The sequence below is a fragment of the Cyprinus carpio genome, chromosome B6, assembly GCF_018340385.1.
Source record: "Cyprinus carpio isolate SPL01 chromosome B6, ASM1834038v1, whole genome shotgun sequence".
Classification (NCBI taxonomy): Eukaryota; Metazoa; Chordata; class Actinopteri; order Cypriniformes; family Cyprinidae; genus Cyprinus; species Cyprinus carpio.
In genome coordinates this window covers 15,259,747-15,286,015 of record NC_056602.1, presented here as the reverse complement: position 1 = coordinate 15,286,015, position 26,269 = coordinate 15,259,747, and the positions used below count along the sequence as shown (strand labels likewise).

At 39.2% G+C, this 26,269-nt stretch overlaps 1 protein-coding gene across 1 annotated transcript in view; it reads right to left on the bottom strand.

Moving 5' to 3' along the window:
* Positions 1-26,053, bottom strand: part of sned1 (sushi, nidogen and EGF-like domains 1) — a 32,643-nt gene extending 6,590 nt beyond the window's left edge. The window contains exons 1-22 of the mRNA XM_042725836.1: positions 24,994-26,053; positions 19,492-19,779; positions 19,116-19,256; positions 18,833-18,995; positions 18,587-18,712; positions 18,152-18,265; positions 17,576-17,689; positions 16,862-16,975; positions 16,110-16,160; positions 15,923-16,030; positions 14,449-14,541; positions 13,446-13,577; positions 12,994-13,113; positions 12,701-12,817; positions 10,147-10,290; positions 9,044-9,217; positions 8,293-8,406; positions 8,047-8,160; positions 3,958-4,071; positions 3,672-3,788; positions 2,039-2,326; positions 1,388-1,571 (exon numbers count right to left, since the gene is read on the bottom strand). Coding sequence (XP_042581770.1) covers positions 1,388-1,571; positions 2,039-2,326; positions 3,672-3,788; positions 3,958-4,071; positions 8,047-8,160; positions 8,293-8,406; positions 9,044-9,217; positions 10,147-10,290; positions 12,701-12,817; positions 12,994-13,113; positions 13,446-13,577; positions 14,449-14,541; positions 15,923-16,030; positions 16,110-16,160; positions 16,862-16,975; positions 17,576-17,689; positions 18,152-18,265; positions 18,587-18,712; positions 18,833-18,995; positions 19,116-19,256; positions 19,492-19,779; positions 24,994-25,203 — 3,140 coding nt within the window. The 5' untranslated portion in view covers positions 25,204-26,053. The remainder of the gene's footprint in view (positions 1-1,387; positions 1,572-2,038; positions 2,327-3,671; positions 3,789-3,957; positions 4,072-8,046; positions 8,161-8,292; positions 8,407-9,043; positions 9,218-10,146; positions 10,291-12,700; positions 12,818-12,993; positions 13,114-13,445; positions 13,578-14,448; positions 14,542-15,922; positions 16,031-16,109; positions 16,161-16,861; positions 16,976-17,575; positions 17,690-18,151; positions 18,266-18,586; positions 18,713-18,832; positions 18,996-19,115; positions 19,257-19,491; positions 19,780-24,993) is intronic.
* Between the last annotated feature and the right edge of the window lie 216 nt (positions 26,054-26,269).

The window sequence follows — 26,269 nt, the reverse complement described above, 5'->3', positions numbered from 1 at the left end:
TCATTTTTGATCCATACTAAATTTAATAATAAAGACTTTTAACCTGACTAAGTTCTGTATCACCTGAGAACAAAGCACCCTGAAAAGCATAGAGAGTACCTTTATTTAAAACTTTATTTTTAAGAAGGTTTTTTTTTTTTTTTTTTTTAGTTTTAAATGAAAACTTTAATGTTGGTTTTGGTTAAAAGAAATACTACTACTAATAATAATACTACTAATAAATTAGCTTAAATTTAAAAAAAAAAAAAAAAAAAAAAAAAAAAAAAAATATATATATATATATATATATATATATATATATATATATATATATATATATATTTTTTTTTTTTTTTTTTTTTTTTAAAACAGCATTATAATTTTTCTTACATCATTTAGGGTTATGTACCTATTACTACTACCTACTTAAAGAGCACACTGAAACATAATATGTAACAGTATATTAAATGTTAATATATTAGGCTAAAAGTTAATAATGCCTATTAATAATAATATTATAATAATTTTAGATTTTAATCATTAAACTTAAAAGATAAAATATGTACATGGGTGAATCATTTACAATTAGAGTTCTCACATGTATTTACAGAATAGAAAAAAAATGACGTGCCCCGGAAATTGCGGCTTTCCCACCTATGTTTCCCACGACTCAAAAGTTATATTCACTACAGAACCCACTCACCCCCCCCCCCCCCCCCCCAAAAGGAACTAAACTAACTGTTTATATGTAAAGAAAAAACAATACTCTTCCAGTTTAACGCAAGAGTGGAACCGATGATAGGCTACTTTTGTTAAGCTCTGTGGTAAGTAATTAGCAAGCTCAAAAATAGTTAAGGTCAACTAAAAATTCTATCATCATACAGTCTACTTACATGTCTTGAACTCAAACCATCATGAATTTCTTCCGTGAAACACAAAAGGTGATTTTTAAAAGGTATATATAAATCATATTGAGCTGTGCATTTCTTAACCTTTAAATTTTAAACTATTTATTAAAGGTAACAGGCAAGCATGAGATGTTATTGTGGCCATCTAGTGGCCAATACGTGTATTGCAAGCAGACGTTCTAACTGCAAGACAAGAAATGTTTAAAAATTCAAATTTTCTTGTTTTATGATGTGTTGATAGCCACTTTACAAACTTCAAGTGCACCTTCTGAATCTCCTACTTCTAGGTCCAGAGATTCATTATTATATTATGACATTTGGCTGTATGGTTAGGAAAAAAATATGGTTATTCATGTGCTCAGAACTTGTAAATTAGAACATTTCTGACTGCACTTGAAGGCTGCAACAGACTAGATGGGCCAATTATGAAATCATTCTCTTAAGACTATGCAAACTATTTGCAGACTTGTGTTTTCTTTTTCTGTGTCATCATAACTGACCTGAAGGAGTACTCTGTGACGCTGCTATTGAGCACGGCTGTGCGAGGTCCACTTCCATCTGCAGGCACCAGAGACACCCGAACCTGACTGACCGCTGCATGTCGGCCAACATGCACCAGCCACCTCAGCCATACCTGAGAGGACGACACATCCACTACCTCCAGCTGTTCCACCTTACGTGGCCCTGCGACAGAACAGGAGAAGAAGAGTATGCGAGTGAATACTTTACATCTACATGTTAGTTTAGCACTATTATTGTGTAAAAATGTAGAAAATTTAATAGTGCTTGACATCTTTTTTCATGTGGCACAAATAACATTCATAACTTTTTATTCACGGACTTAAACAAATAAACGTGAACAAAAAAATAAAAAATCGGGCCGTCACATTGTGCTAAGGCAGCGGTTCCCAATCCTGGTCCTGGAGAACCCCCAACACTGCACGTTTTTGTTGTCTCTCTTAACTGACACACACATTTGAGGTCTTGGAGTCTTCACTAATGAGCTGAATCAGGTGTGTTTGAATAGGGAGATGTCTAAAATGTGCAGTGCTGGGGGTTCTCCAGGACCAGGATTGGGAACCACTGCGCTAAGGAAACAGGATGTGACATAGTCACCATGTAGGTACAGAAGAAAAATTGGGAGCTCTCACTAGTGCGGATGAGAGCGAAAGCTGGCTGGCTTATGTCGTTACTGTTGGTGTTGCGTTTGACGGAGAACGTGGAGATGTTGTAAAGCTGTCCGGGGTTCAGGCCCTGTAGTACATAGGTAGAATGCTGCTTCTCCAGGAAGTCTGTCTTCCTTGGTCCACGACCAATAGGAGCATAGGCAACAGCAAAGCCGCTGATTAAATTCTGAGTGGCATCTGACTGATCCCAGCGTAACTCGACTTCATTTTCTTCTACCCGCAACACATGCAGGCCAGATGGAGGCAACAGGTCTGGGAACAGTGAAAGTATTAAAAATAAATCAAATACCCTCTAAACCAGTAATTCTTAGCTAGTGGGGCCCCAAGATGTCTTAAGATAATTTAAAATAAAAACAAGCAAAATTTATTATTATTTTTTTTATATTTTTAAGTATGAGGTAGCTTAATTTTAAAAGTGATTTCTAGATAAAATGTCCATGGTGTTTTAACATTTTATATTTAGCACATGAGACCATGATCCGCACTCACAAAAATAATCTTCTTTTTAACGTTTATTTTACATTCATCACCAGTTTCAAAACACAAATGTTTCAGCTCAAGGCCCTCTTCATTGTGTTGAACAGTTCAATCCCTCCACCCACTTATTGAAATCATTAATTCTATTGACATCATTATTCATTAGCCAATTTTCAATCACTAAAAACACACGTGTTCCATTTAAATTCTGGACAATTTCCATTTGTATACAAATCATTACATCCACCTATGCACTACATAATATATAGCTACCCATGACCAGAACATGAATATAGGATCCCATATTTATCCCTATTGTACAATCAAACAGTCTAATACATAAATAATCACCAGCATCTACTACCCAAATTCAATTTTAAATTGTATAACAATGGTAAGTACAATGACTAAAATCATCAGAAGTACATCATCATAAATAATCATTGATTTTCACACTGTGCTCAAAATGTTAAAGATGGGTAAGGGTTAGGTTTTTAAGATTTTGTAAAATAATTAAAAATTTTCTAGCCAGAAATTGTAAAATTAAATAAATAAATAGCTTAAACAATATATCAAGAACAACTGGAAACATCATGTAAAACATCATTGGTTAAATAAATGGGATCCCTTAAGAACATTCAGCTAAGAAAACTTGTAATTCTGAAACTTTCAGTTTTTAAGTTATATTATTAACGTAAATTAATTTTAATTAATAATTTAAAATAATTTTAGTTATTTAATTTAATTTGTGGAAACCTGTTAGCCTACATGGGGGCTCTTCAAATACTGTTGTAAAAAATGGGAAATTAACCCTTGAAATTAAAAGGGGTGAAAGGCACTGCTCTAAACGATAATTAATTTATGAATGCAGTACATACATACCAAATACATACCAAAGAATGCACATATTTTAAGTTTGTAATAAGTAAACTTCCCATATCTCAGAATAATTAATAACTTCCCTGGTCTGGAAGCAATTTAACAAATCACTTTGCCAGTAAAAACACAAACTCTGAATTTCATTCTATCTTAATATCTAGTTTCTTTTCTAAATAGCCTCCACTTAAATAAAATGAATGGATATGGGTTGATTTTGAATAATGGAAGATCAGGAGCTGACCTCTCTCACAGTCTCTCCCTGTGTGGCCCACCCTGCAGGCGCAGCTGTAGTTCCCCCTTCTATCACTCCAACAGACGCCTCGGTTCCCGCACGGCTGCAGGACACACGGGTTCTCCACTAGACGGCAACAGAAGACCAATTGAGACCTTACATTGAAAGCACCCTATCTGACAAAATTACAGACCTAACTAATACAACTCCTAGTTCCCTCAATCCTTGATTATTCTTTAATTTGTTAGGTTTTATGCACTTTTTCAGGAGTAATATTTAATAATGGTTAACATACATGTCTGGCAGCGGTCTCCAACATAACCCTCTTTACACACACACAGGTGGTTCCTCCTGTAGCCTCGGCATACGCCTCCATTCAAGCAAGGATTTGGCTCACATCCATCCTGTTCTGCAGAACAAACACATCTGTATCATAAGGTGGGCTGTTTGTAAGAGATAAAGTAGGTGTGAAGTGTTTGTGTATCAAATTAGATGTAGTGTAAATCAGAATCAAGGGGAAAGCAGATTACGCAGAATGACAAAAACAGTTGCAAGCTGGAAAATGAGTTGGGAAACAGGTTTGTTTTTCTTTCTAAGTTACCATATTGAGGCACATCCTTATGTAAGTTATTGAGTTTAGATTATTGCTATATAAGCTACAAGCACAATTTTATGTTTGCAAAGACCCTTTCTGTTTCAGGTAGATGCTTTTATAAATCCACTCTAAGGCTGGAAAATAATTGTCTGTAAAAAGTATAGTTTTTATGTTTTACACTGTCACAGATAGGTTAACCGGGAATTTATTATTATTATTTTTTTTTTTTTTTTGACACTGATCAACAGACAAATATTCTTTAATGTCAAAATGAAAACAATTTTCTACAGATTGGTTATTACAGTTATTACTCACAAACTAATGTTTTGCATAAGTACTCAAGTGTTGGAGTTTAGCAGATGCACCTTTGGCAGCAATTACAGCCTTGAGTCTGTGTGAATAACATTAGATTTGCACATCTGGCCACTGCAGTTTTTCCCCATTCAGGTTACATGGAGACTGAGTCTAAGGTCTTTTTCCAACCCAACCCAGTAGCTGTCTTGCAGAATCCATCAGGTTTTCCTTCTTGATTTCTGAGTATTTTGCTGCATTCATTTTTATCTTTTATCTTTTATCTTTTGTCTTTCAGCCATTCTGCAGAGAAGAATCTGCACCATGTTTTACACAAATTAGGGAAGGTGTTTTTCTGATTATACACTGTGTTAACTTGACCAAAAACTCAGTTCTGTCAGGACCACTATTGTCAAGGATGATTGACAATTAGCAAACAGTTTGGATTGGCAGTATGGTTCTGCTCTGGGCAAATACTCCCTGTGCATCCATGCAGCCCAGCATGGATGAGAGCAGGGAGAGCAGCGATAACCCCTTAGGGTAAACAGAACAGTACCAACATAAATGTATTGTGGATATTATTTATGTTTAATAATTTAATTTAAACATTTTAAAAAATTTGTATGATACAAAGGGGAATTGGAAGGCCGAATCCTGACTGGTCTAGAGGAGGAGTTGGGGATGAAGGAGGGTAATTAGCTATTGAGCAATGTGAAGCTGCAGATAATACTGAAGGACCTTATATATGGGTGCTGTGATATGTGTCCTATCCCTATCGGTAGATGTGGATCGGCTGAGAGTCAGCTGGTGCGAGCTTGACTAATGTGACCTGCCAGAACTAACGCTACGCTTCATTTTTGGTCTCACAGACCATGGAACCTTCTAGCTGGTGGGACTCTCCCACATGCCTTGTAGAAAACTGTAGCAGAGCTGTCCTATGCCATTCACCCATAAAACTGTAACAGGTACTCAGAAGCATTCAGGCAACAGTTACCTGCACAGCCTTGATCATTTTAGATTCTGAATCTTCTGCATTTCCACTCAATTCTGAAGGCATAGATCATCTGTGATACAATGGCCTGGATTTGTTTTACATTTTTGACCCTGGACCACAAAACCAGTCTTAAAGGTATACTTCATCCCAAAATGAAAATTTTGTCATTAATCACTTGTTGTTCCAAACCCGTAAAAGCTCGAAACACAATTTAAGATATTTTGGATGAAAACCTGGAGGCTTGAGACTGTCCCATAGACTGCCAAATAAATAACAGTGTCAAGGTCCATAAACGATATGAAAGTCGTCATCAGAATACAGAATACATACAGAATACTGTGGCACAAGGATGCACTGTTTTATTTCAAATCAAAGCTAAATACATGTAGAAACAGCGCATCCTTGTGTCGCGGATGACACAGAAGAGCACACACAGCATACGGTGATAATGAGAGACACAGAGGAGACTGTTGACAAAGGAATTGTTGAATAAATTAGTTATTTTTGTTTTTTTCGATTGCTATTTGTGTTATCGTTGCTTCATATAACCCAGATTGCACGTCTGATGGCAGATGGAGTATTCTGATAACGACTTTCATACCTTTTATGGACCTGGACATTGTTATTTATTTGGCAGTCTATGGGACAGTCTCAAGCCTCCAGGTTTTCATCCAAAATATCTTAAATTGTGGTCCGAGCTTTTACGGGTTTGGAACGACATGGGGGTAAGTGATTAATGACAAAATGTTCATTTTGGGATGGAGTATCCCTTTAAGTGTCCATTTTTAGAGTTTGTCGATTGTTATGTTTTTTACGCTGAGTTAAATTTGTTTAAATTGTTGTATGGTTTATTAGGATCGGACAATATTTGGCTGAGATAACTATTTGAAAAAAAGACTATTTTGCAAAAAAATCTTAATACTGAGAGGGGGGCGCCAGAGTTCACAGGGGGGGCGCGGGAGCGGATATGCTTTGAGGTGAATAAAGATGCATAAAATGTTCTACTAATAATTTTATATAAAAATATTTTTTCAAAGTTTTAAAAAAAATCATATGCTAACAATGCCGATTTCAATTACAATTTCGTTATTTCAAATGTAGGCGAGTTGCGCGTGGCAAGCGCGCTCATAATGTAAGAGACGCCGGCGCGACCACAACAGTGCCCAACATCAAATGGCAAACATAATGCAAGAGGAACGAAACTGCTCGTTATTTGTGTGGTTGACGGACCGTTTATCAGTTTGGACCAGTGCAGCGCGAGCCGATCGTGATCATACGACGCTGTTACTACACAGCGCTAATAAGAGATCCAGTAAAGAAAGCATTTGAATTTGCCACAGAAGTAATAACATCGCTGCGAGATCTAGAAAGAAACATTCACATTTCTCCGTTATTAACGGATCAAACAGCGCGTGGAAACCAGGAAGAAACATTGTGCCGCGAATGAACTATCCAGTGTCCAGATCTGCAACATTCTGTAGTAACACTAACTGCAACCATGAAAGTTTGGCAGGAATAGTAGGCTATAATACCTTCAAGTAACATTACGTCGGTTTTATTTTGACATTATGAATACAATTTGCTGCCCTCAATTGTTAATCTGAAATAAAATAAACCTTGGTTTATAACTACTACAATATTTCATTTTTTTGTTTTGTTTTATATGCTCATAAGAAGAATCAATTATAGCTCCAGAATTACTCAAAGTAAAAAATATCACACTTTATTATGTTAGTTTTAATAGATAAAAAAAGAAATCAAGGAAATTTCTCTGGCATTTCTTTCTTTTTGCTGAATCAAAAACGTACCGAACCGTACCGTGACACAAGTGTATCGTACCGAACCGTGAATTTTGTGAACCGTTACACCCCTTATATATATATATATATATTAGTGCTGGGAAAAAAAATTAATTGCATCCAAAATAAAAGTTTGTGTTTGCATAATATATGTGTGAACTGTGTATAATTATTTTGTATATAAATACACACATATGCATGTATTAATTGTAAAATTTTTGCATGTATATACTGTATATACATTTATACATAATTTATATTATATATAAATATAAATAATTTATATATAAATAAATAAAAATATTAAATATATACATGCATATGTGTGTATTTATATATACAAAATAATTATACACAGTATACACACATATATATTATGCAAACACAAACTTTTATTTTGGATGCGATAAATTTTTTCCCAGCACTAATATATATATATATATGGGGGGGGGGGTCATGGATTGTTAAATATGTACATAGGGGGGGCCCCAAGGAAAAAGGTTGGGAACCACTGATTTGTTTATTATTGGGGGATAGTGGAAATTGTTTGGGAAATTCTTGTTTTTTTTTTTTTTTTTTTTTATTATATTGATTGATTTTTTTTTGTGATTTTTTTTTTTTGTTGATTAATAGGAGAAAATATCTGTGTTTTTAGGGTGTGTAAAACAACAAAACAGTCCATAGTAATTAACATATTGATGTTACCTATCTCACAGTCCTGCCCGGCATAGCCCTGCTGGCAGTGACAGAAGTAAGAACCAGGCTGATCCTCACAAGTACCTCCGTGCTTACATGGCTCGGAAAGGCATTCATCAATATCTGTCAAAGCATTCACAGAAATCTAAACTCAAGCCAGGTTTTCCACAAATGAGTCAAAATCTCTAATATCAAAATGCCAATATGGCTTAAGATGGAGAATTAAGAATAAGCAAGAGATATGCAGCGTGTTACCTGTTTGACAGCGCTGGCCACTAAAACCATCTTCACATTCACACAGGTAGGAGGCTACCCTATCACGGCAAGTTCCCCCATTCATACATGGCTGAGACAAACACTCGTTTATCTCTGGAAAAATAAAAGGGATGATGAGAGTCATTCATGTACAAATCCTAGCACACTGGAAGCATTTAACAAATCCTGAAAACACATACACATATATAAGCAAAGCCTGAAATACACACACCACACACTTGCATAAACAGACACAAATTTTGTGTACAAGGGATAATACTGCATTATGTTGATCAGAAAAAGCAGAAACCCAAATCAACCCAAAAGGCAGAAACCCTTCATGCAAGTCAATGAAGACCAGAAATCCAGGTATTTGGATTTCTCCCCATCTCACTGTGTACTTGGACTGTTTATTTCATGTGATACAAATGATGTAGTAGCTCATGTTGCCAGAGCAGCATCATGCTTTATGTCCCACAGAGAGACCGCAGGATTGTTTTGTGTTTAAGAACTCTGAACTGTATACCAAGGCCTGACTACTTTCTGTTAGCACCCTGACACGCTATACAAACTTTATGTTGGTTTCAAACTACAATTTGTTTTAGAGTGTTTCTACTTGTTTGACTTTTTGTAGGCTCATCAGCTCTTCTTCCCAGCATTCCAAACCAACCAACCATTTTGGAATGTTGGTTTCAGGGCGGGACAGTCTTGGGCAAACTTTGAACAACAAGGGTTTTGAATCTCCACTGACCTTCACAGACTGGAGGCTGGCTCCAGGACCCCTGGCTGCTGCAGATGCTCTGGGTGGCCCTGGGAAGGGGAGTGTAGCCTGGGTGGCATGAATACAGAGCCATCGAGCCTGGGGTAGTGGAGGAATACTGCACCTCTGCGTGCTTGACTTTCACAGGGTGGCCACAGTCCAGACCTGCAGTGTGCACAGAGCATAATTATGACATTATATAAACAAACAGACTGTTGGCAATGAGTCAGGGTTGTTAAACAATTATACGATTTACAATAATCACATCACGATCATATTTATGGATGTTACATTGATATTAGATACTAATATAAATTCACTTTACAATGTATAAGCTATTTGCTATTGAAAAAAGAAATGAAATACACAGAAGCAGATAACATAATTCTAATTTAGAAAAAAAATCATCCAACTAAGGCTGAAGAATTTAATTTATTTAGTTATTTAAACAGTGACAAAGCCCTACACTGCAAAAAAAGAATGGCAGAAACACTATGAAACAAAATGTGCAGTGGCAGCAACAGTTATTTGTTTCTTTCTACAGAATAAATTATTGCTTTTCCCAAAAACATAAAGAACCAACCGGTTTCACTTTACCTAATACACATGGCCACATTTACAGCTACGAGTAGATTCATAAATAGAGAGAAGCTGTAAAAACATCCTTTTTTTTAAAATGAAATGTTTTAGGTGACAAGGGGATGGTGTTTCATCCTATCATGGAACAGCAGGACACAAATTTAACTGCACCTTGTGGAAAACCTTGTAGAATCAACAGTAACACGGAGGCCTGTAACAGCAGAGTTATAACTCCTGTTCAGGGAGAGAGTATCAAATGCACTGAGGACTTTATCCAGCTTCATCTCTGGGGAGTTGACACTCAACCCAGCTTTACTGCAGGAACTGGCACCTGCTGTTTCGTCCTGGCATCATCTGAATCAAGAAAGACGACTGCTGTTCTCCACCTAACATGCATAACAGTTACCCCTAAATGAATGAATAGTGACTACTGCAAAGAGCTGTGTGAGCTCCTGATTCCTGTTGTGTTGGCAAACAGCTCAGTGTACTTCGGAGGTAAAACAGAGTTTGATTACCCTCCAAAGTCGGATTGGATCCTCTGTTGATCTCGCAGTGTCTTCCTACGAAGGATGCGGAGCACTCACATTTGTATTTACCAATGTAGTGGAAACATGTTCCGCCATTCAGGCAGGGACTGGAAGCACAAGGATCTGGCTTTCCTAAACATAAAACATAAGATATTTTAAAACAGTTGTTGTACAGTTCTGTGTACAAATGTGCATATAGTGTGCGCTTGCATATTTATTTGAGAAAGAAAGCATGGCCATGTGTGCGTCAAAACGAGGTCAACATGTGTGAGAAATCATTGATCATTACAGTAGCACTGAGAAAGAGAAACAGCTTTTCATGCATGTGCCAGGGCAAGTTGTTTTTCCTACATGTGAGGAATCCAAGTGTTGAACAAACTCCAGCAAATTGGAGCATTACACAAGGCCAAACAGTTGCACAACTCTAATGTTGGACAAAGTTGGGATAATGAAAATCCAGAGATGAAAAGCATCTTGGCTTTGAAGAGCGTTTTTCTTTGTGCAGTTTTATGGCACTCTGTGTGTGCGGAAATGCCGTTTTCCAAACATGAAGAAAAGTAGATTACACTCTTCTTCCATTTGACCAGAAAATAGAAGAGGAAGGGTGACTGAGAACTGTAACATCCCTTGGGTGCTCACTGCTGGCTGGGAATTTAACAGTGGACACTTAAGGACCTTTCATGGCAAACACGACACGAAAAGACTGCTGATCTTGTAGGTTTGCATTGCACAACTTCAGAAAGTTCAGGCCCTTCCTAACGGGGCATGCTGCACAACTTCTCATCCAGGCCATTGTCATTTCTAGTCTGGACTACTGCAGTGCTCTTCTGGCTGGACTTCAGTAATGCACAGTCTAACCCAAGGGTGTCAAACTCAGTTCCTGGAGGGCCACAGCCCTGCACAGTTTAGATATAACCCTAATTAAACACACCTGATCCAGCTAATGTAATCATTTAGGCTTATTTGAAAACTACATGATATGTGTGCTGGAGCAGGGTTTGAACTAAACTCTGTAGGGCTACAGTTTGACATCCCTGATCTAACCTCTACAAATGATTCAGAACGCAGCAACATGACTGGTCTTCAATGAGGCCAAAAGGGCCCAGATCACACCTCTCTTTATCTTCCTGTACTGGCTACTGGCTGTAGCTTGCATCAAGTTCAAGGCATTGATTCTTGCATGTAGAACAGCCACAGGCTCAGCACCTGCCTACTTCTACTCACTATCACGAATATACATTCCCTCCAGAAGTCTGAGATCTACTAGTGAGCGACGCCTTGTGGTACCATCATAGAGAGGCACAAAATCACTTTCCAGAACATTTTTGTTCACCGTTCCTGGCTGGTAGAATGATCTTCCCATCCCTATCCGGAATGCTGATTCCCTGACAATTTTCAAACGACAGCTGAAAACTCATCTCTTTCGTCACTATTTGACTTCATCCTAAAAAAAACAAAAAAACAAAAAAAACAACTTTGCTTCTCTTTACTTAATCCCCAGATTTCCTTGTCTTTTTCTGAGTATAGCCTGAAACTTGTTATCATGAGCACTTCTTGTGTCTTTTTGCCTCTTTAAGATGAATTGCTTGATGTATTCCCCAATTGTTAGTCTCTTTGAATAAAAGTGTCTGCTAAATTAATAGATGTAATGTAAATGTAAAAGATAAGCGAATCACAGACGAATGGACCTTTCAAACCAAAAAGAAAACTGAAGAAAACATAAATTCATGCCACTACAGTAGAAAGTGCTACATGAACATACATTTTACTAAAGTATACATTAAACCAATCATTTTGTAAACCTGGCATTTTCTTATACAAGTCTGTACTACATTGTAGTACTTTTGTTTAACTTAAGTAAAAAACAACAACAACAACAACAACAACAACAACAACAAAAAACCTTACACTGAATTGCTATCATTTTAATCTTTTCACAAATCTTGTTTTCATGTAGTAATAATACTTTACAAAGAAAATAAGATATAAATATAAAAACTACTGAATGCTCTGATATTGCATCTGCAGTGGTACTGCACACATCCAAAAATCTGGAACGTTTCTTCATTGGAGGAAGAAATATTCATCAACCAAAAAAATACAAATGAAAGTGACGTGACATACAGCCAAGCATGGTGACCCATACTCAGAATTCGTGCTCTGCATTTAACCCATCCAAAGTGCACACACACAGCAGTGAACACACAACCGGAGCAGTGGGCAGCCATTTATGCTGTGGTGCCCGGGGAGCAGTTGGGGGTTCGGTGCCTTGCTCAAGGGCACCTCAGTCGTGGTATTGCTGGCCCGAGACTCAAACCCACATCCTTAGGGTTAAGAGTCAAACTGTCTAACCATTAGGCCACGACTTCCCCCGCATTGCATTGTTCCTATTCAAAATTTTCCCAAGAAATATGTTTGAAATGAAAGGGACTTAATGCTTATCAATCTATTAAGACTCTTTAAACAACATGACCAAAATTTCATTCATGTATTTATATTCACACAATAAAACCACTAATTGCAGGAAATACTATATACATACCCACTTCACAGTGTTTCCCTGTGAAACGGTAGGGACAGACACATCGGTAGCTGTCAGCTTCTTCTTTACAAGTGCCTCCATTACGACAGGGACTAGAGGCACAGATACTTAATCTGACTGAGGAAAAAAAAAAGAGGAAAAATGCTGTATGTACTGGCAAGTAGGCTAAATGACTTCTGCAAAACGGATATTTGGTGCATTAAACAATATGATCCACAATAATTGGATGTCTACCTTTTGATATGTAAGTCTGCAAGGACAAAATGTTAACACGTAGAGCAGATGTAACATACCTCTTTCACAATGCTTGCCTCTGTAGCCATGCTTGCACTCACAAATATAGCCTCCATCTCTCTCATAGCAATAGCCTCCATTCTGACACGGTAAGGAATCGCAGGCTGATCGGGGCTGTACTGAAAAACACACACACCAGCTTCACCACGTTCCTTCACAGCATGTGATCATTTTTTAAGGCTCACTAGTAACTTTAATTTGAGTGCGTTGGAATGATTTCATTTAAATGCACACCACAGCATAGATCCTCTGTGTATTTCAACAGCCAAGTTGAAACACTACCTTCACATTATGTCAACATGCAAATAAAGCTTTCTTTTCTCATTTACTCAACATAACGCCTTATTTGCAGTGGGGACCTTTGCCACCCTGAAAACTTGGCACAGTATTTGTTCATTTGTCATGGAGACCATAGCTTGCACATGGCTTCAGGTTTCTCCAGGGCTCTTACCATATGGGTAGAAGTCCTTGTGATCAAAGTCAACACCAGTTTGGCAGGTGCAGAGGTATGTGCCGCCATACTCTAAGCATGGACCTCCATCCGGACACGGTCGGTTGTTACTACAGGGTGTTTGTGTTACCTCTAAGGAGTAAAAAAAATTGGCTTAATTAGTTGTTATACAGTTACTCACATTTCACTGCTGGTTATATATGCTCTATATAATTGTGTATGTGACAAATAAAAATCTTGAATCTTGAAATATGTGTGCAGTATTACTACTTTTGGAATACTTTGTTGAATACAAGGTTGCCCACACTTTTTAGATGTTTTCTCTGGTGATCATGCATCTTGTGATGCACTTTTAAACACTTTTAGTGCTTTTGTTAGAATAAAAGATTGCCCACACTCTTCAACTGAATACAGTTTTCTCTGTTGGTCAATAAATAAAGGACCTTTTAGTGCTTTTCCATCATGACATGAGGCCAAATGGTTCTCGGTTTGGTGAATTTTTTAAAATACATAATTTAGTATAGAATAATTACAAACTGTTCCATGGTTAGCTAACTGTACACAGGACAGGGAAACCAAGCTTTAGTGGTGGAACAGCTTTAGCGATGTAATGATTCCTGAATTGTCACTTGTCAGTTATGTAATGCTAAGTGTTTGGCCTAATGATGAAAAAAACACTTCCTGAATTTTAAGGAAGGAAAGGACGTGATGTGTGGCCAAGTATGGTGTCCTATACTTGGAATTTGTGTTTTGCATTTAACCCATGCAAGTGCACACACACAGCAGTGAGTAGTGAACAAACCAACCAACATTTTCAAGTAGCTTTTTAACAGTGGAAACCAGAGAGACTACCTCTTATCAGAAATCAGAAAATCAGAAATTAACATTATTGTCCTAAAAATAAACTGCATATAAAAATGGAAATCTCATAGCTATAATTTGATAACGTCTTTAGAACTCTTTGAAAAAACAAATTCTGTATTTGTTTACAGTTAATACTGACCAAACTGACAGTAGAGTCCAGTGAAGCCTGTTGGACATTCACAGGTGCCATTCACATCAACACAAACCCCTCCGTTCTGACAGGGACACTCCTCTGTAGGGATTTAAGTGTGATGTAAAGAGAACAGAAAGAGACAGATAAAGAGACACTTTTGGAAGGAGGTCAGCATGCTTTTCTGGATAAGCAAACATTCTAACCATTGTACAATATTACTCTTTCTTTACATCAGTCAATTTTGAACAAACTATAAATTCAGTGGAAGCATGTGTGGGAATGTTGCATTGTGTGTGTGTGTGTGTGTGTGTGTGTGTGTGTGCGCGCATGAGCGTAGTTAAGCGTAGTGTGCTGTGGTGGGATTTGTTGTACTGTTGTACATTATAAACTTGTTCCTTGGGTCAGTCTTTCCCACAATTTTCCCACACAGTTTATAGTGCTGGATGACTGTAAGTCAGTATTCTTTAAAGCTTAAGACTTTTTTATTTTCCTCTTCCTTCAGTAATTGCAGCAGTGGATCAAAGTAACTTACTGTATCACTGTTAAATTGCTTCCTTTTGAAGTCCAGGGGGCTCGCGTAAGGGTGTTATTTTTTTCTGATAATATGTAGCATGTTTTTGATCAAATTGTGTGACCCTAGGGGCAATTAATAGATTGTTAATTCGCTGGAGCCATTTTCATTTGTTGTCTCTAAGGTCAGTCTCTTTGATCTCCGTGCTCCATTAGACACTCATAGGTTCTGTCTGTGAGCTTCTACCTTCTCTTTTTGAGAGATCTGTATGACTTTTTCCACTACACATTCCAAGTGAGCCGGGCAGGAAGGTATTCTGGAGATATAGGAGATTCTATATATGAGTCGATGGTTATTTCAGCTCCAGGTGGAGAAGTAGGATGAATTTGCTAGAGCTCACAATGTGCTTTTAAATCTATTGGGGCACAAAGTGTGCAGTGTACACAGTGATCCTGGGAGCAGGAATGTCGTGCTGACTTGACAGCTTGACATTGACAACTTGACATTGACTAAATGAGATAAAGCAAAATATGAGGATATTGCAGCTCATATCATCTTCATAACTTGAGTCTTCGGTGATTTGTGGTTGGATGTTAGAGCATCCAAACAAATCTCACATGCTTTGTTGCAAGGAAGTGAATTCCAAACATAAGGACTGTCTCATAAAACAGAGGCCCTGTTAAGTCTAGACAAGAGCCCTTCCTCTTGTTGGTAAAGTAGTAAAAAGTGCCATAAAGCAATTATCTACAACATCAAGCGACTTGCTGCAAGGTCTGAGCAGTAAACTGGGTGAGGTTGTGTAGGTTTGGATAATTATGCTCATCTATCACGGCTGCATAGTCTTCCTCAGGCAGTGTTTCAAATTCCTGTGGCATAGTGGTGTCTGCCATGTTCTCTTCTGTGCCATGATCCTGGACAGTTACTTAAGGAAGAGTAGCTACTATGCATTAAAGTCTGGGAGTACTGTACCTTCACAGTCGTCACCGTAGTAACCTGGGGTGCAGGTGCAGTTGTAGTTTCCAGAGCCAATATACTCGCAGATTTGACGCTTTTCACAATTCTCTCCATCGCAGGAAACTGTAAGTGAAATATTAAGCATGATGATCTTTTGAAAGGGAGATAAATCTTGGCAGGAATTTGAAGAACCTTGACTTACCTGTCTGATTTGCAGCATCAGTAGTAGAGGAATTTTCCATGACAACTAACTCTGTTTAGGGTATATATATATATTATAGTATTATAGTAATTATATATATAATTATAGTATATTCTGGAGGTATTACTTGGGCAGCATGATCTAATACATTAACAAAAATTAAACAAGTAAAATATTTTAAATGAAAGTCCAACCAAACCATACTGGTGGTTGGTCAAGCCACTTCAACCTCAGACAAGAGCTCACCAAGCATCTAATAACTATGCTGACATTATTTGCAAATAAATCAGTTCAATTAGTCAGACACATCATCTAAAACCATAGCTGGACAACTTTTTGAGAAGAGCCATGCATTGGATATTGGAGAAGTGCAAGTTTCTTATTGATATTGGAGTATGTTTTCTTTTCATGAACAGATAAGAGTTGACCAAGCATCTGATAACTATGAGATGAGGCTGACATTATTTGCAGTTCAATTAGTCAGACATGCGGTCTGAAGCCATAATTATCCCAGAGTGTTCCCTCCTCTTTATTCATTTTATTTTTTCAATTTCATTGTGTCAGTCCCAGTTGGAAAATGTCATAGCTAGCCAAATATAAAGTGGAAAGTAGGTGGGTGGCTGGCTGTGTAAACATCTTCTATCATTAAACATTTTTCCCATTGCAAAGGGAAACAAAACAAAGACTGGATAATATGTTGGCTGGCATTTATAAAGTGATATGGTGGGTTGAACTAGAGAGAAAAAGCACACCTGTCTCACAGTGGCTTCCAGTGAAGTTTGTTGTACAGGCGCAGGTGTAGTTATTCACCAGGTCTTCACATACACCTCCATTCAAACATGGCGTGGATGCACATTCATTGATATCTGGATTCCAAAACACAAGATTCATGTCAATGTAGAGAATAATTTGTCAGCGTGAGAAAGGCAATCCTTCAAGCTTGGTTTTGATTGTATCAATATCTTAAGATGTGAGAATGTATGAAAGTTCATGCAGATGTACAGTTTCGTTGACCAGGTGTCTAGTATTAACAGTAATCTGGTGTCATGTAGAAACAAGGGTTCAAGATATGCAAAGGCCAGCGGTTTAGTTTACAGAGTACTTCCCAACTGGGCTTGCATTTCATCAGTAACCTCCATTGTGGGAAGACCAATTTGTTAAGCAGGGGAATCATGTCAGTGCTTTTTCCTAAAAAGTCATATCAAGGTCTACTCTGAGAACTATGAATATTTGGAACATAAAACCTGACCCAAAATGAAAACACAGGGAAAGAAATCAAAGTAACTGATAATATATTTCCATTTACTAGCTGCCCTTAAAAGTACTGTACTATAGCAGTCTTCATGAAGTCAGTCTAGATAACACCATCTGTCAAATGAATAAGTGCGGGCCTAATGCGGAAAAAAGGAAATGTTCCCTGGGGAAAGTCATGGCCTTTCAGTGACACTCCCAATATTCATGCTCACCTGACTCGCATAGGAACCCAGTGTAACCTGCTTGGCATACACAGGTGAAGTTGCCGACACCCTGTATGCACTGTGCTCCATTGAGGCATGGGGTCTCTTGGCACTCATCTATGTCTGCAGGCAATAAGCACATATACACACACACACACACACACACACACACACACTGGATATTTATTCAGCTGATTAATATATCCTCCACACCGTTCCCCTCACTCTGAAACTATGCACTTCTGGCTGTGAAAGGTATTAGAGGTTTGATACATCTCTGCAGGCTGGACTGTGGGAACGAGAAGGAGGCTGAAGCCAGCAGAGTGCTAAGGGAGGAGGGGAGGGCAAAATCAGAGGAGAGAGGCCACAGCATGAAAAGAAGAGCTTACTGAGTTCAAAACTCACATACATTTTCACTCAATATTTTAGTCCCCATTAGACAACTTTTTGAGAAGAACCACACATTGGACATTGTAGAAATATAAGCTTCTTATTGATATTGGAGCAATAAGTTTTCTTTTCCTGAACTTACATGCAATGCATAATTGAAATTGGAGTCCGATAATTGAAGAATTGGGTATTTACCTGTCTCACATGTGGTCCCTATGAATCCCACTGGACATAGGCAGATGAAGTGGTTGATCTTGTCCACACATGTGCCTCCATTCTGACAGGGGTATGAAGAGCACTCATCAACCTCTATCAAAACACACAAAAGAACAACAAATATGACGCGACTTTTATTAGATGTGCACACAGGAATGAAAACATGTGGGAATCCTAAAGTGCAGGGGGTGAATGAAAAGGTAATGATTTGACCACAGCAAATCGTTGGACGGACTCTACTGTATGTGTATTACATACAGATGTGACCAGGGGAAATTCTCTCCATTAGGTTGTCCCCCTGGCTTGCAGGGTGGAATTCTACTTTTACAAGCTGACTTTCTCTTTCCTGGCGAGGAAGAACACAAAGGATGAGTATGAGTTGTGAGGGATGGAAGGATTTCATCATTCGTTTACCTATCTGGCACCTGCGTCCAGTGAAGCCAGCCAAACACGAGCAAGTGAAAGAGGGATTTCCAGTGATGCAGTCGTCAATGCAGCAGCCACCATTTTGACAAGGCCTTAAGTTAGCACAGACCGAAGCTGAGGAGCACAGTGGAAAAGAGTCTGAGCAGACTGATATTTTCCTATTTGTACTGTCTATCATGTTTTCTAATTTGTTGGATACACTGATTATTTTTTTCCTTTTCTTTGGTGGCATACCTGAATCATTGCAGCTGCCCACTTGCACCTGAGAATCATCAATACGAAAGACCCAACGACCAGGATAGCCCACATTTGTGGTGGTTTCAACTTCAACAATATCATCTGTCCGAGAGCCAGGGATATTGAAATAGCGCCTCCCATCGCCAGCATTAAAACCTGCCTAGGAAGAGAGTGGAAGTGGGGGAGCGTTCTCTCAGGGTGGATTCTTTCACATTTTAATCTTACTTAAGTCATTTCAGTCAAAACTAAAAACCATCATGAGTAAAGGCAATGACCTTACCTGTGCAGCTATGCCTCCCAAGCCTGCTAGGTCACCACCGCTGGTAGCATGCATCCCTGTTGTCCAAGAAATATTGTGGTACTGGAAGATGGTGAAGGAGAGCTCACCATCGGTAATGAGAACTACCTGAAATGTGTTGACCTTTAGAGTAGAACAGAGAGAAAGTCAGTTGACACAAACAGTATATAGAATTTTAATTTACTTGTTAGATCAGATTTGCTTAACTCTGGCCCTTAAGGTCCACTATCCTGCAGAGTTTAATATTGATCAGGGATCAACTCTGCTAGACAGTGGACCTTGAGGGCCAGACCTGAGAAACCATGTGTTAGATGGTCTTCTAAAGGAAACATAATTAAAAAATACATGAACTTGGTACCGGAGTTATTGAGCTGCCACCAAAAAATGTGACTTGATGCCAGGTAGCAATCAGCACCCATGTAGTGACAAACATAGGGAATTCAGGAAAGTAACGATTAATGTCTGCAGTGGCTTTTCTCAGGATGGCAGGATGTTTGCTCTCTCGATAAAAAACTTTTCCTGCCCGTCGGTTGTCTACATCTGCCCAGAATGGAGCCACCACCCTGCGGTCTCCAGCAATGGGGAATGCTACAGGGGTGAACTGGGACACCTCCCTCAGGAAAGACACCAGGCCATTGTTGTTGACCTTGAAGACACAGAAATGAAGAGCAAGTACATGCTCAATGTTAGCAGAGTCAGAACACAAAGCTTCTTTCAGCTCACCTTCTTGGCACTCATTCCAAGATTCCACTGCTGAAGCTTTACCAACACCATGAGCTGCATGTTTGGACATTCACTTTCTGAATTGCACAAATAACATATTTCATCTCTGTGAAATTCTTTCCACACTCAAGTATACCTGACGAAAGAGACTGGGTTGGTTCACTCAGGAGTACTGCAGAGTCAAGAAGTCGTAGACCAACAAAAATCCAATGATTTTACAAGGACTTTTCAAGCAGAACTTTTAAAAGGACAATTCAGTTTCTTGTAGCGACTCTTGGGGTAGATATTGGAACAGTAATCGGATGTCTATGATGTATGGAACATGCTGACTGGGAATAAGCGGAGACAGGCTGAGGTGTTCAGCAGTGTGTTGACACATAAGAGTGAGCAGTAGCATTGCAGGATGAAAGAGTGAGGCAGGCTCCTGTGGCAGATGTATCCATTTCCCATCAGGGAACAGACAGCTGCCTTGTTCTGCCAGACATCCACGTCTTGCAGCTGAGAAAACCAGAGCACTTTTCAGACACACATACACAATTTGACACACCTGCCCTGGCTCTTGTCCACCAGAAGTGGTTTTTAGAGGGTGAGGCCTTTATAACTGCCTCTAAAGTAACCACAGAGCCCAACACTTGCTTTGCTTACCACTGGCTTTGCTCTGTTGACTGAGTCCACTCCTGTGATGAATGTCCAGCCAGACTGACATTGAAGAAACCTTAAGAGTGTATTCACAGGGGCACAGTGTTATTCAGCTGACATGAATATGCATGCAAATTCACTAAACAGGCCAACAGGGGTGTGTGAAATTATTCCATAGCTTTCTGCTTGTCTATTTTGGTGGAGGTTTTGCAACCAAGCTTTCCTCAATAGTTCTCCAGTGAACAGACTGGAAATTAAAAATCCTTTCTAAACTGTTCTGCAATTTGTATTAGAAAAATACTATCAATCACCACAGCACTGAGCAACAGAGTAACAATGAGAGAGTGTATCTAATGCTAACTTATGCTAGTCAGTTTGCACCTGCACAGTCGCACCCCTCTCCAGGTGTTCACTCCCCAGTGCCAACTTCCCTGTCCCTTCATTTCACTCATCTTTACCCAGTTCTGGCAGCAGCAACAGCAACAAAGGCAATGTCAGACACATGGCCTTTCTTCTCCCCTCCCCATGCGTATGGAAACCATAATTCGGAGGCCTTTGCTGTAAAAACAGTAGAGGAAGTTTTGTTTGGCCTGACTCAGGTGCTTGGTTAATTGGCCGACCGCAGTCTTCCCCTCTCTGCATCAGCGTGCTGTGGCAAGAGTGTGGTTAACATAGAGAAGCAGAGTGAAGCCTGCAGGGCCACAACTCTGGGGTCATTGAAAGGAGCCCTGTGAGAGCAGAAGAATGAAAGAAAAGACAAAGAGAGAGAAGCGGGAGGAATGGAAAAGATGGAGGGATGGAAAGTGCAGGCACAGTTCACTGACAGATACAAACCCTTGACAGGAACCAAAGTGTGATTTAGAGTAAATGTTTCACAGATGACCAAAACACTTGAGAATGAGCTGCAGTACCATTGCATGCTAATGATATAAGCAGCAAACTGGGAAATGAGAATTGTACAGCAGTACAATAGGGACAGCAGTGTTTTCACCAGCGCAAGCATTGGAGAGCTAGTAGCAACAGTGAGCGGAGGTAATGAATGGAAATTGCTTACCTTGCTGCTAAATTAGCAGCGGAAATCTCACTAAGCACTACATTAACGATTATTCTCTGGTGTTGTAATATGTCCTGGCATTTGTTCTGATCTATTTGTAGCATCTGGAAGAGGTTAAACTAGCTGCTTTTCTTTCATGTCCTAATATCTTATTAAAAGTAGGATGTAGGAATTGGAGCTAACCACAGCCTAAAAGTGAATGAAAGCTATTATAACTTCGTTAAAACAGGTAAGCTGAATGTAAAATTCAGTCAGGTGTAAATTAAAAAAAGAAAAAAAGATTGCTTAAACATGCCGTCATCATTTACAAAATTATTTATTAGTATAAGTAATGTTTTTATTTGTTTCCTCTTCTTTTTGTTCTATTCTTATATTTTTAGGTCTATGTGGTGCCACTTCAGTGACCAAGTTATTTTTGGGTTATTCTTCACCGGATATATCCCCAGATATATCACGGATATATCACATAGGATGATTTTTCTGGAGCCATTTTAATACTAAAATAAATGTCCACCTGGGAAAAAGGATGCCAACACAAATCCCTTCATAAAAAGGTGCCCAAAGTTCAGCTTGGCAAAACATTGAATCTTGACATGGGAACTTACTTGCTCTTCCTATAAATTTGAGGAAAAAGCTGACGTGGATGTGTTTGTATGTTTGACCTTGACTCCTCTTGCTCCACACCCTTGTGCGGTTGTGGCGGGTTTCTTTATCGTGACTGGCATTCCACAGAATGCCAAACCATGACCCACTGTATGGCATTGCTCTCACTCATATCTTATAATAATATACAAATATTTTCACTATTCTTGGAAAAATAACTTAAACCCAGTATAGAAAAATTAATTTCAGTGGCTGCCCCTATTGAATTAAGTCAAAATATTAGCTCAAAGCTTAGCATAACATATGACTTATCTTGACATAAAGCATTACATGCTTAGCTACCCAGCTCCTAACAAAATCACACATGTCCTCACACACTTAGCTAATATTTGGGCTACTTAACTGAAGAGGAGGAGGAAGAGAAGAGCAAAGACGATAGAGAGAGAAAGAGATAAAGAGAAAAATCCCTCAAGGTTGAAGATTCCCTTTCTATAGTTGCGCAAACATGAAGTGTTGAAGTGCTGAGGATGAGCTTTAGCAGATGTGCTCTCAGTGTGCCGTGAAACCTCAAATCTTTCTGTCCCCATCATTTTCCCTCTTCTGCTTTAACTCAACTGTTGGATGAATAATTCTATGCCTAAAACAATTATAAACATCCTTTTTATAGCTTCCCATACAAACAACTTGTTGGGAGGTTTCTTAACTTGAGGTCCCTGAAAATCAGTTATAGTGTTCTGTTCCCCATCAAAACTTACACCAGTTTCATTCAAAATAATTTCAAACTTTATGTTTTTTGTATTTGCTTTGGAAGTCCATGTCATGCTAGCCTTGGATCTCATCCTTCCTGCTCTTCATCCCAGTCATTCATAAGGTTAGTTAATTGAGGGCCTGCGTTGTTTGGCATCCCTAAGACACTTTACAGATGCATCTGGGTTCTGTTAAAGGGATCTTGCCTTTCTTCAGTAGAGCAGCTGGACAAGTCCATTGGGAAGACCCTTGAACTTGTTATCTGAGGCAGAAGAAGAGGAGGAAGAGGGAAGGGTGAGGGTAAATGAGGGGAGAGAGGAGAGGTCGCAGCTACATGTAAAATCTCTCAGACCCAAGCAAAAGAACAGAATTGTGGAACAAGAAAAAGCACATTTTAGACAATTCTGTGATGATAAAATGCTAAGCAGAGAAGGCATATCACTGTGGGACAATGCCCATCCCTGGAAGTCCTGAATGGCAAAGAACCGGCTTTCATAACTCCTGACATTGAGATTCAAATATAGGTAAACAGCAAGTGAACAAATCCCTGTTTTTTACAGTAAAAAAATACTGTGCTTGAAAGTCATGCTGAGGTAGAGATGAATTTTTTTTTTTTTTTTGGGGGGGGGGTAGTTATTATAGTTATTATATTATAAATGAAGAAGGGGTGAATGAGAAAAAGTAAGAAAGATGACTGGAGGTGGACAGAAAGAGAAGCTCTTACAGTAATACCCTGAGACAATTCTCAAGAAGCACCTCAAATTGTTTGGTTCAAGAGCTTTTGTGTTTTTTCAAGGCCTGAAGGCTTGGAATGCCCTTCCAGAAGAAATTATCCATGAGAATCTCTCCTTGTGTACTCTCCAAAATCTCACCTGTTCAAAAGCAGCTCCCTTGCGGAAGAGATCAACATGTGGCTATAGTGTGCAATAAAGCTAAAGTGTAACTGATTTTGGTTCAGGCAGCTTGAGTAGAATATAGAAATTATGACCGCAGATTTAATGATGTCGCATGCCTCAATGCACCAGTGTCTTGCAAAATCTTACTCAGATCGACCTGCAGTTACCTCCCAGTTTGTACTCGGTGCACTCTTTCTGTAGTTATCACCCATAATTGTACCTTCAGTTGTGTTCTGCTCTATCACATTGAGGTAATCTAATTTTAGATCTTCACTGCTATCCGCAGCAGGTCTTATCTTGTCTTCATCTCGCATTAATATTTACATTGTGCTCTGAGATATGAGATACCACTCAGGGTGATGCACAGATGCATCACAAATTAAACTAGGTTCTGTAGACAACCATGCACTATTTCAGCAAGCTGTATTGACCAGGACATCTAAGTAATTTCATGATTTTAAAATAGGAACCACAATATTGCACCTCAAATTTGGGCAGTTGTTTGAATGTCATGTAGTGGCTGGGAGAGAGATTGTTTGTGTGGCATGTCTGCTCTGTCAGTCGTCCGCTGCATTGGGATTGTGATCTCATTCATCCATTTGCTTGTAGCCCAGTCTGGAAACCTAGCCTTTGTCACCATGGTACCTCGGCCAGGCTGGGCAGGGTATTGGGTATGGAAAGTTGGTAGTAAAGATGGGAACCTGGGTGGAGCAGCATATTTTGGAAGGCAGTACGACTGGGATGCTGCATCAAAACAGATGGTGTTGACTTACGATGATGGAGCTTCCTCTGCACCGAGTTTGAAAAGTGTACATGACACAGATCAAAGCCCTGCTCACCCAACCAAACGTAGGACGCAGCTATGATCAAAGAACCGAGACCTGTCAGAGCACTCACCACACTTGTTTTCTATCACTGGTTCTCCTCATGACAGTCATTCTTCTTGTTTCTTTTTTCCCCCTCACTTTCTCAAACCACAGTTTAAGCAGATGTGTTGCAGCAGCAATATATACTGTCATCTCTTCACTAAAAAACATGTGGCCATGTGTGACATGTTAAAACTTTGTGGTGCAGAGGTTCAATATCCAATCTCAAGCTGTAAGACCTGCCAATGTTTCCCTCAAATCTACTGAATGAAATTCTGTAGAAAACTGATTCTATTACACAAGAACATTTCAAACGTACAATCTATACTCACATAGAGTCCAATGTGCTGTTCTCCGAAGAAAGGGAAAGCCACAGAGATCGCTACCAGTCCTGATCCTCCATCATCTTGCTCGATGGTCTGGGAGTCACCTTCATCCAGGCCAAATGGGTAGAACTCCTCCAGGGGTACAGCCAGCTCCACGCCATGAAGCAAAATAAGAAACATGCACATGGAGAGCACCAGTCTCCTTAGCCACCGCATGACCTTGTCTGCACAGGGATGGAGAGGAGAGGACTGAGATCCAGGACACTCAGAGAGGGCAACAAGACAACTCTAAACCCCAGTGTCAAATGCTCAACCAATGATCCTCCTTGTTTTTCTTCTCCGTTTCTGTAATTTTCCTCTTTTGGGTTCTAATACCACCCTTAGTTTCCTCTAAGATCTTCTCTCAACCCTGGTACTTGGGTTGTTGGTCTATAACAAGGGGATAGATTCCTTGCATTCTGTGTGCTGCTGGGTGCTCAAGAGCTGCTGTGCTCTGTGCCGCTCACTGAAATGAACAGAGTGAGAGAGAGAAAAAAGGAGAGGGAGCAGAGTGATTCGGCTCTATTTTTTTTTTTTTTTTACAATCCAGTGACTTAGTCCCTGATGGTTAGTTTAGAAATATCCTCAATAAAACCTCTATTCTGCCTGCCAAAGGAGTTCTTTCAGACCCAGCCCCACCCCCCCAGGGATTCACTACCTTGCATGATTAGGAACACTCATCCAATAGCTGAGGAGGGACTGGTAACTGGATAAGCACTGGGTGGAGCTATGGTAATCAAAGGGCTGCTTTAAAGAGACTCTGACAGGGCACTCTCCTCTGCTCTTAACTTTTGCTGAGAAATACCCTTCCCTAAAAGAACATGTCTCAGTGTGGTGCACACTACCACATGGCAGTGTAAGGGTTCCAGAAGTTGGGATGTCATAGTGCATTCCTTGTATATTGTACACAAGATGTGTGTTCAAAAGAAGGAAAATATACAAAAGCCCTTTGGTTTGGGCTAGAGATTTACTGAAAGATTTCTTACTCTCTGAAAATCAATTTTCCTCCAAATTAATCATACAAGGCAAGATTTCAAATATTTTTTAAATATGCCTGAAACAACTGACCTAAAATAAAATGAGATTCTTTTTACCCAGGGGGTCATTAGTGGCAGGAATCAAATCTTGGAGGCAGAACATCACAAAGATTCTTTTATAGGTAGTTATAGCTTGTTTGCACACATCATAAACTACAGCAATTATCCAAAATACGCCAAAGCCAACTGACAGCAATTCTTCAGAC